This window comes from Rhincodon typus, chromosome 6 (assembly GCF_021869965.1).
Source record: "Rhincodon typus isolate 14 chromosome 6, sRhiTyp1.1, whole genome shotgun sequence".
In the NCBI taxonomy this organism is placed as follows: Eukaryota; Metazoa; Chordata; class Chondrichthyes; order Orectolobiformes; family Rhincodontidae; genus Rhincodon; species Rhincodon typus.
Window position 1 is genome coordinate 49,186,419 of NC_063337.1, and position 11,689 is coordinate 49,198,107.

Sequence of the window (11,689 nt, forward strand, 5' to 3'; positions counted from 1 at the left end):
GATATGTAACCTGGCCTCTAACCTGGCATCCTTCCATCTACTATTGAAAAAATGTCAGCCTTAGAAATGGTCTTATAACCAAGACACAGCCTTGTCTTGATGTTGGCACACTATGATCCCAAGTGAGATCTGGTGCTGACATGCGATGGTCTCCGTACAGCATCAGGGTAGTGTTGGCTCATAGATGGCCCAATGGAGAGGAACGTCCGAGAGGGTATGATTCCTGGATATTGGCTGATGTAGAGCACAAGTGTGCCCAGATAGAGAAGGAAGGTTTGGCGGTCAGCTTTGGTGTGAGAAAGTTCCACCAACATGTTTACAGACATAAATTTGCAATAGTAACAGACCACAAACCCCTGCTACGTTTCTCAAAGAGGACAAGGCCATGCCACCCATAGCTTCAGGTTGAAAACAGTGATGGGCTCTCATTCTAAGTGCATACAATTACAAGGTGGAGCACCTTCTGGGAAGCTAAGGAGCAAATGCGGATGCCTTGAGCTGCTTCCCACTGGCAGATACAACATCAGTGGTGCCGTCACCAGAAGAGCCTGTTCTGATTTTAAACTTTCTGGTCACCGCTGACAGTATCAGACTGTGGAGGCAAAAATATCCGGTCTTAAGGGCCATCACTTTGTAAGTAGGCTTAAAGAAACAGCCTACAGCTTCACTCAATACCAAACTGTCCCGGTTCCTATTCAATTACTGACCACCCCTCATGCAACTGCAGGCATAGCTTCAGCAGTGCTGTTGTTGGGGAGAAGACTCTGCACCAAATTAAATCTAAGCTTCCTGGACTTGGGAGGAAGAATGAAACAGCATCAGGAAATTCAGTGCCGGATACAAGACTCCTCTAAGTGAGAGAGGCACGCTGGATGATGAAGTTTGGTGCCAATCCACAGAAATAGCCCTGCATGGGTAAGAGGCATGGATGACACAAAATCAGGTCCCATGACATACAAAGTTCAGGTAGGTGAGGTGGTCCTGAACAATATGGAAGCTGCAAACTCACAAATAGAGCAGAGACAAAACATACTCAGCCCCTCAGAACAGCCAGAAAGGCTGTCAGAATGCATATGTTCTCCTTTTCTGTCTACTGTCGAAGAAACCTCAGAGTCTGAGATGAATACGGAGAATATCACAGCTTTGATGCCTTTATCACCTGAAGAAGAGGAGGAATTTATTTCTAGAAGCTCCGGACACAAGAGGCAAGCTATGGTCTTGTACTGCCGCCCGTGTCCAAGGCTGATTCATTGGAACTGGACCCTGTGCAAAAATGCCCCAGAAAAGGCTACAAGAAAATGAACAGGCCTACATCTCACACTTAGATGGGGGAGGGATATAGTGACTATAATGAGGTCAGACTTCATAGAATATGAGTTCTGACTTGGGGATATTATCTGGTCTAATCAGGGAGCCCTGGCTGACAGATATAAATAGGAGTGTCAGAGTTCTGTTCATTCTGAGAGCTAGTTCTCAGCAAACTGGATCAGCATCAAGTTCTATGCACATATAAATAAAAGGTGACTTCATGATGGGAAACTGGCCTCTGTGGATTATTTCACTTGCCACAATTGGTATGTATTGGTTGCACCATCTTGCTATATAACACACAGAGACAGCAACATAAACCCAATGGACATGGCAGAACCTGTTGGAGGCTAGTTCTCTGTCAAGTCAAAGGGGGCTTTGCTGTCTGTCATGGGGTGCCGTACCATCAGTCACAGGCACAAATTGCACACAGTCCTTTAAATCCATCCTGGTCAGTCATCTGTTTGGGACCCTCAAGGTCCAGGGATCTGTCCCAGTTCATTTCAGGGTGGGTGGGTGAGTTCAGTGGTCAGTCCTGTGGGACTAGCCCAAGCAGTTAGGGAAATCATGTATCTCTAATCTGGGCACAGAACACAGCAGCCAGGGCTCTGCTCAGTCATGTCTAGGGACTAATCATCAGAATTGGTCACAGGTCAGGGGTGATTACAGTCCTGGGTGACCATCCATTGATATTGCTAAAGAGTTGGGGATGAGTCTGTTTGGGGCTGTGAGCACCAATAACAGAAGGGTTGGGTCTGTCAAGACTGGGCGGGGAAAGCAGAGGCATTTATAGGTGTGGGGATAAGAATGGTGATGGGGGAGAATCTCAAATTGAATGGGGAGGAACTAGAAACAGCATCAAAGGCATGGTAGACTATGGGGAGGGGTAATTGACTGAGACCACAACTGAGTGTAGTGTAATGCAGCAGGGTGGGCATCATCAAGGTATAATGTTGAGACTCAGGGAGTATAATGGTAGGCGAAGTTCAATGTGGTAGCTCTGGTTCATTGGAGGTAATGTAAGGTAATATGTGACATTGAGGCTGGGCCTGATGCCAATGATATGCAGCATGATCTGTGTTTCCAGCTACCACTTACCTTTCTCTGGAGGCAAAGTATGACTAGAAAATGGCTGGAACTCAGCCCAGGGTGGGCTGGGTAAATGTCAGGTTGATGACTGAAAGTACAGGAGCATGTTTGTTGGACAATAGTATAGTATAACCACCAAAGCATGCAGCTGCTCTTTGCAAGTTGCCACTACATTGGATTTGCAATTATTGCATTGCCTGTTTCTTATGCATACAGTTTCCAGGTATTTAGTGGTCACAGAGTGGTCTCTCATCAGACCTGGTCTCTTATCAGAGAGACGAGTGGTAGTGATTTAGCCTAAGGGTTACCATGCCTCAAACGAGGGGAGAGTTTGAGAAGGTGAGTCATTCATGATAACCTCAGTTGGTGTGGGAATTGAACCCATGCTGTCATCCCTCTGCACCACAAGCCAGCCAACTGAGCTAACCAACACCTGTATATAGTATCTAGCCTTGGCTCCATCTCCTGTCCATCAGCAAGGCACAGTGACGAAGCACGGTCCATATGTCCCAGTAGGTTGGGATGGCATTGTGCCAGTTGCTGGAGTGGGATCTGAGAGGTGCAGACGTGGGAGGTCATCATCTCCCAGTGGCTGTGAATGTCACTGCAGCACTGAAGTTCTGTGTGATTGGCTCCTCCCAGGGAGTGATGGGTGATGTGCTTGGGATCTGTGAACCTTGTAGGCACAAGTGCATCAGGACAGTAACTGAAGCCATTTGTGTGAGGCCACATCAGTTCATTCTGCTGCTCCTAGACAAGGATGGTTGGATTCAAGAATATAGCTGGGCTCCACCAGATGAAGGGTGCATGCATGTGACACTGAGAGGGCCATATCAAAATGTTGCAGAATTCATCAACAGGGCAAGGTTGCACTTAATTAATATTCAGATAATCACTGTTACCACTTCTGGAAGATGTGTGTGCACTACCCTGGCACCTCCCATGATTCCTACATCCTGGAACTCTCTCACGTACCTGGTGCATTTAAGGGACCAGGAATCTTATAAGGTTAGTTACAGGGGAACATGGGCTATCCACTGTGATAACGGCTCATGACACCATTGGGCTAACTGCTGACTGATGGGGAGCACATGCCTAATACTGTTCATGCCTCAAACAGAACCATGGTGGAGCAAAGTATAGGTCAGTTGAAGGTGCAGTCCCACTGCTTGGATCAGTCTGGGGTAGGTGACCCTCCAGTATATTCCTGACAGAGTGTGCCGCATCATCCTGGTGTGCTGTGCTCTGCACGACTGGAGTTGGCAATGCATGAGGCAATGTCCTGGATGCTGAAGAACTGGGTGAATGGGAGAAATCTTCCCGTAAGGGGACCAAGACACTGGGGAGGAGGAAGCTGATATTGTTCATTACAGATCTCAACTGCATTGGACACTAAACGCCATACAGAACCTCATTGGCACCTGCTTCCAATAGAAGAGAGTTGGGTGCAGCTGACAGTTGTTAACTGTTCCATTTTTTTGTTCATGATTTCTAAATTTGGTTATAGGACTTCTGTTGGCTTTGTTTTTGTTCCCACATGTAAATAAAAGCTCATGATATTGTCTTTGTATTTGTCTGATTGTTTATCTGTATTTGCTAATCCCCTACTGGACAATGGCAAGACGTGGCCCTGCATAGATCAATAGTGTCAGGGCAGCACTAAAGTAAAGGCTAGTTATATGGCTTTGGGGCTGATACGCCATGACGTCACCAGTGATGGTAAATGTTAGTTTGCTACTACTCGTCTGGGTGCATGGTGGCCTTTCAAAGATGGCATGGGTGCAATGTACACCAGTCTTTGGGTGGATATCTGGTGAGTTATTCTAGGAAGTGCGCTTGTTAAGATGGGACAGAACTGAAATGTGAGAGATGCCATAAGGGCTGGTAGGCAATTAATACAGCAAGTTTGGTGAGAGAACTGCCTTAACAATCCCTTCAAAAAACTCGACTCAGCTAAAAAACATAAGATTCAGCCTTGAGTTTTTCACATCTTTCTATGTCCTTATTCCAACTTCTCAAATTTGGACTAAAACATTTGGTGAGATGGGGCCAGATACAGATTTTTAATCTGCTTCAATGTGTAGACATCAGTGAACATATAAGTTAACCAAAGTAATTTATTTGTTTCCGTCTCATTTCCTATCTCACAAGAATGGAAAAAAGTAATCAACTGAGACCATGCCCTTTTAATGGTCAAGTTACTTACTTTGTACAATATTATTTTATCAAGTTGCTTTGTGCTTTAAGAAAAAATCATCAAAAACAGAACATAATCAAAATATCACAACAGGAACTTTAGAATGAATACAGGAATACAACAATACTATACAGAAATCATTTTAACTTATTCTAATGTAAAGTCGCCACAGCATCTCAAACTATAAACAGAAAGTCTTGAAACAATGTAGCACCATTCACGACGTCAAGACACCCCAATACACTTTACAGCATTGAACTGCACCTTTCAAATACAGGAGACACAGCAATGTGATATTGAACATACAACCTGTTTTAATGATTTCAATTGAAAGAGAAACATTGACTAGGAAAACTGGGATAACTCCCTGGCTTTTCTTTGAAAGAGCCTTATGGGGTATTTAGGTACATCTGACTGAGCAAACAAGGTTTCAATTTATCATGTGATCCAAAAGTCAGCACATCTGACAGTGTAGAACTCCCTCAGCAACTAAACTGGAGTGTCAACCTAGCTACAGTTTGGTCCTCAGGTGTCTGGAGTGCAACCTGAACCCACAATCTTTAGACTCAGGAGCACAAACACTACCGAATTTGTAAACTCTCCCTCATGGGTGTTGCTGGCTAGGCCTGCATTTCTAGCTCACTTCTAACTGGCCTTGAGAAGGTGGTGCTGAACTGCCTTCTTGAAGACAACTGAATGCCTACTTCAGAAGGCAATCAAAGGTGAATCAAATTGCTGTGAATGTGGCGTCATAAATAGTCCAGTTGAAGACAACTGATCTCCTTCCTTAAAGGACATTAAGGTTTAATACAATCCAGGTTCATGGTTACAGATAATAGTTTTTCATGCTAGATTTTTAGCATGGCATCGATGGTCAGATCTGAATTGAAAACCACCAGATCAAGTCCAGCCCTCTGAAGTACTATGCCAGTAACATAACTATCACACTATCAGACCCTTTATTGAGCCATAAATGACATTGTGATGTTTAATGCAATAAGAACAAGACTGAGTTTGTGTATTCCATATGCATTTGACAAGATATACAATACAATACAATAAAATACAATAATACAATTAAATAGAAATACAGAAGGCATACAGTGAGGCAAAAACTTCAGTTGGGTCACTCGACCTAACATGTTAACTCTGATTTCTCTCCACAGATGCTGCCAGACCTGCTGAGTTTTTCCAGCAAGTTCCATTTTTGTTTCTGATTTCCAGCATCCGCAGTGCTTTCAGTTTTTGTACACTGCGGTGAGGTCCAAGTTTGTCAATTAGGCTGCAAGTTTCAGCTGAAAACCTGATTTTTAACAATATCATTCTTCTTCACTGGCATATGGTATCTGAGCATCTTCCAGAACTTTGAAGATGGGGGAAAAGACTTCTTTCCTTTCCACGTTATCTCCGGTAACACTGTGATGGCTTTCTTTACACTTTCGGGAAGATCCACAATGTCAGATAGAGAGCGGAATTTTATCAAAATCACCTTAGTTTTGTAATTATCAAGCATGCCTTTGACTCCTGTGTGCAGTTCAAAAATCCTTGAATCATTCCGTGCAATATAATTTGGGCTGAGGACTATTATTATCCTCCTGCTTCTTTTTATACATGAAATAACATCTTCTGTGTAAACTGCACAAAGAAAAGAAACAATGACACATATGACTATTTCATGTATGACAATGTAAAGTTTACATAATTCTACAGTACTGTACACTCATCATCTTTTGTTTAATCTCTAACAGAAGGGAATAAAAGTAAATTCAAGTATGGTGGAGCTGGCTCAAATAAAGTTCCGTTTAATCTTCACAATGATGTCAGTGCACTGTTTATGCCTATTAAAAGGAGAAGATAACTCTACAGATATGTTCCATCACTTTATTTTTGTTGGAGAACCAAGGAGCTGACAGCACTCAGGCTTTTCTCCCAGCTTATTTCATAGAATCATAGCATCCCTACATTGTGGAAACAGGCCCTTCAGCCCAACAAGTCCACACTGACCCTCAGAGCATTCCACCCAGACCCAACCCTTATAACTCACCTAATCTACACATCCCTGAACACTACGGGCAATTTAGCATGGCCTATCCACCTAGCCTGCACATCTTTGGACTGTGGGAGGAAACCGGAGCATGTTCATAGCAAACTGAAGATTCATAGTGAGCTGGTGTATCTTCTGAACTATAATTTCCAACCTTATACATACCATAAGTAGGAGCAACATGGCTGAGCGTTAATAATTACCTTCCCTGTTGGAATAATTCACTTTAAAAACAACACAGGATACTACTTTACACATCTGTTGTTTCTGCTGGGTGTAAAACTAATCACACTACGAGCCATTATTCTCCAAGTTAAAGCAACTGAATAAGCTTAAATTCAATGTACACAAAACAAAAATAAAGCATTCCAGAACAAATAATTTAAATAATACAAAAAGAGATTCAATTCACTGTAACATAACACAGTGTGGAGCTGGAGGAACACAGCAGGCCAGGCGGCATCAGAGGAGCAGGAAAGTTGACGTTTCGTTTTGGGACCCTTCTGGCCTGCTGTGTTCCTCCAGCTCTACACTGTGTTATCTCTGACTCCAGCATCCGAAGTTCTTTCTATCTCTTCAATTCACTCTAAGTAAGGTTAAACATACTACAGCAAACAAGAATGAATTCTAATTATAAACATTGATTTGCATTAAGAACTGTTTTTATATCTTTCTTATTTGCTCATACAATAGGAGACTGAATCTACCCTCCCCATCAATATCGTATGAGCAATAATTCACAGGCGTTTTGCTTTCTCAAGTGATTTGCAGTTCCAGAGTTAATTTTAATTTACCACAGCAAAAGCTTCATGTTTTTAATTATTGCTCTTTTATTTCTAATTTATTACTGGGCTTTTAAAATCATACACATGTAATAATTTAGTCCGTTATGACATTGTTAACAATTCAGAGGATTAACTATGCAATATATTATAGCAATATATTAGCAAACCCAAACTCAGATAATAGTTTAAGGTGAAGAAAATTGTTGGAAAATTGCTCCCACCAGACATATGTAATTCCACAAATTCTCATGGGTAATACATTTTGCTAGAAAGAACATGGAGAGACAGTATGAAATAAGGGGCAATGTTTCTTTTTGCTGCGTGGCTGATCCAAAAGCTACACCAATTAGAAGTCAATGCTGCAGATGAAAATAAAATCAGCAGGAACGCTGATAAGGGTACAATTCTAAATGGTGTGCAGGACCATAGAGACCTGGTCTTCAAAGATGGCAGGACAGGTAGAGAAAGCAGTTAATGGAGCATGCCGAATTATGGGCTTCAATAATTGAGGCAGTGTACAAAAGCAAGGAGGTAAAGTTTTCAAAATCATGAGGGGTCTGAACAAGGTAGTTAGGGAGAGACTCTTCCCACTTAAATATGGGCGCAGAAACAGAGGGCACAGATTTAGTATTTTGTGAAAGAAACAAAGGCGAGGTAAGAAAAATACTTTTTCACATAGTGAGAGTCGTTAGGATCTGGAAGGCACTACTTGGAAATATGGTCAAGGCTGGTTTAATTGAGGCATTCAAGAGGGCATTAAATGATTATTTAAAAAGAAGTAACATACAAGGTAACAGAGAAAAGGCAAGAGGTTAGCACTAAGACAAAAGCTCAGAGAGTTAATGTAGACATGATAGGCTAAATGGCCTCTTTCTGCATGGTAACAATCTATGGTTCATGGTATTGTAATAGTCCCAAAGGACCATATAGCTTCTCTCTCAGTGAGAAATGTCTGGTGGTGATGTACCCTGAGAGTCAAACCGCTTCAGGCAAGGGATAAGGTCAACAGGACAAGACCCTCATTGTGACTTCAGCCAGTTTGCGAATTGAATCTGTGCTCTTGGTGTCACTCTGCATTGCAAACCAGCCATCCAGCCAACTGAGCTAACCAACTCCCAGCATCCCATTTTGCTGCTGTAACCATTTATGCTTCCTCGGGGCCAATCTTTTGTTTCTAAATTGTTGTTTTACTGTATCCTTTTGCTTTGAACTGTTGTGCTCTGTTTTATTTAAGTTTTGTCCTGTCATCTATCTGATTACAGATCTTCCTCTTTGTTCTTTCTTTGATATTTTGCCTCTTACCTCTTCGTTCTCTAGCTTTACACTGCAAATAATGTTATATTCATAAGTCCCAGTTCTAAAGAAAGGTCACTGATTGAAATTTTAACTTTGTTTCTCCGTAAATATTGCTGAGTGGATCTAACATTTCTACTCACAACTTTGTACTATTGACCCTAAACACTGTGCTTGTGAATAATAAAAAAGGACTTAATGAGGCTTACACAGGAAACAGCAAACATTATTATGATTGCACTGAACATGAGCCCTCCAGCATTATTCTGGAATGGTCTAAATAGCTTTGGCAGCCAGCATAGTATTAATGGACCAAAATCTGTGCAGGTTCCATTTGGCACAAAATCAACAAAGTGCTCCCAGAATTTCCTGGATGCTCGTTTTGAGAAAATGAGATCACATTCTTGTTTCTCTGCAAAGCATTTAACTCTAACGTAAAATCTCACATGGAGCACTGCAATCAAGCAGCTTAATTAATCATGGAACAAGACATTAGCAGAATCATTCTTCAACTGAACGATTTAATGTTCTTGGCCTTATTTTTTACTTGGTTTCAATTGACTGTTTTGATTTTCCCCTGATAGGGGTAAGACTCTGACAAGCAATCAATTGAATCCATATAGGCGTCTTCTACTCTGGTGGAATTTACTCAATTTGTAACAACTTAAACTGAATTGCAAGTCATTTAAAGTGTTTGTAGCAGCAGTATAAGAAACAGAACGTGATCAGCATGTAGTTAACTGCTCACCAATCTAAGTATCAATGAATAACGCTAGATTATGTGAAATCAGCAGAAACTTGCCACTCTGACTTGGGAAGGATTTCTCTGTGTGGAGACTTCTTTGGGGGATGAATGGACTTTTTAGTGAACATATAAGATCAGGTACTCCAGTGGGTACAGTACACATACTTTGAGTTCAATTCCACTTAGATTACGTTGATGTCTAGGAGGAAATTGTGCAAAATCTCCACATCAAGTGCTTCTCCTGTCTGAACCTGTCACAAAGTGATGCCAAAATCTCATAACTTGTATCTCTCTTTGTTTGCCAACTGATCTACATATTTCCACCATCTCTGATTTTATAATAGATTTCAAGAACTTGTGGATTTTATTTAATATTCATATAACATTCCTGGCATTAATCCTGATGGAATTGCAGTCACATCTTCCAAATGAGAATCAAAATTATTAGGAACTGAGTTGTTTTCACTTTGAAATCCAAAATTTTGAGTTAAACTTAATTTTATGCACTTTATTACACATTACAAGTGCAACCAGCTGCAAATGTCCTGATGACCTTTTCTCAGGTGACAATATTTCACAATATACACAAGCCTAAAATCCAGTAGCTGACAGAATGATAAGCACATGAAAATTCTTATTCTTGTATAACATAAGACCAATGATCTCCTGTTTATGATATCCGTATTAATTGTGGAGCCTTACATTCTTACAATGACTAGCTCTCCCTTCAGAATAACAGAGGGTTTTCTTTTGGCTACATCCAAGTGTGTTGAATATGCTGGGGACAATTCCAACATGAGGCCAAGCAAATTTTTTTGTGGTATCCTCCCAAGCATATCTCATTAACTACCTACCCATCCCAATGGAGTCCCTCGTGTCCGATTCTGGCTCCATCTTGCCACACGCTGTTCCCAGAACAAATTGCCACTCAGCAGGATGTCCCAGAATTGCCGGCATCCCTTGTGCCGGCACCATCTTCAAAAGCTCGTTCTGTATCGCAACAAGCACCATCAACCCACAGATGCCTTCGATGGTCCCTGAGATTTACCATGGGCATGGAAGATGGGGAAATTGCCACCCCATCTTTGCAGGATGTGACCTGGAGGTCCAGCTGGACAGTGCAGTACATATACTGGGCTTTCTTTTCTTTCAGGACCAGCAGTGAAGGCTATGACACCAGACGGTGCCAATTTGGCCCATGGTTGTTACCCATGTTAAAGCACTCTCAGCCATCTGCAGTTCTGTAGGAAGAAGGTCAATGACTACCTACATAGGTGCATCCATCTTCTCTCTGAAACCTCACTTGCTCTATCTCTGCTGCTGTTCCCATCTCAAACCAAGGCTCATGATCTATCCCTCCCACTATTGCCTGCAACATCTTCCCTCACTTACTCTCACCCACCCCAATACCCAATGCCACTAACTGTGCATGCCTTCTGTGCTGCCAAATCACTCAATAGGGTGCACCAAAAATAACAGCTGTACCACCCACATTCATCTCCCTAATACCCGCCTCGCTGTCATTTCAGGAGAAAAAAAAAAGCCCACAGAAAAGCAGAAAGAATCAAGATGGATGGTAGGCTGCCTACATTCAGTTCCTCATCCTTTTTATGGAGAATCTGTACCTTCCCCTGAGCAGCAGACTAAATGCCTCCAAGCCCTTAGACTGGTATTGGAGGCTGCCCTTGACTTACTGCTGTGATCCTCTTTGACTTGACTGAGGCCTGCTGACAAGCACAACAAACCTCATGCCTTTGTGTTTGTGTTAAACAGCAAGGCATTACAGCACTTAGGGAGCCTGGTTTCTCTGATTGAGGGGACGAAGAGCAAAAAGGCAACGCAATTCACAGCAAGGATCCTGTGAGTATTCAGGCAGGTTCAGAGTGAGTGAGTGCTGTGACAGTGAACAAAGAGCCCAGAGATGCAGCCTGGACCAGTCCATCAGCTGGGGCTGAGTCTCTGTGCACTGTATCCTTGCTGCAGCATTACAATAAGAATTGCTGGCACATTCCGGGTAGCTTACTGTAAGTGGATCAGAGATGTGCCATGAGGTTTCCTAGAGGCTATCACATATCGGATGTCCAATATCAGTAGACATGGGATGCATGTGGCCAGTACCCATGGAACAAATTCTAAGGTATTGGTAGAGATAGTAAGAATGCCGATGCGGGAGTCTGAGATAATACAGTGTGGAGCCGGAGGAACACAGCAGGCCCAGGCAGCACCAG

At 42.3% G+C, this 11,689-nt stretch overlaps 1 protein-coding gene across 1 annotated transcript in view; it reads right to left on the minus strand.

Annotated features, from left to right (window-relative positions):
* Positions 1 to 4,496: 4,496 nt before the first annotated feature.
* The window catches only part of LOC109935235 (interleukin-18 receptor accessory protein-like), a 67,940-nt gene continuing 60,747 nt past the window's right edge, over positions 4,497 to 11,689 (minus strand). Inside the window, 1 exon segment of the mRNA XM_048597953.1 lies at positions 4,497 to 6,229. Within this exon segment, the coding sequence (XP_048453910.1) occupies positions 5,886 to 6,229 (344 nt within the window). The 3' untranslated portion in view covers positions 4,497 to 5,885.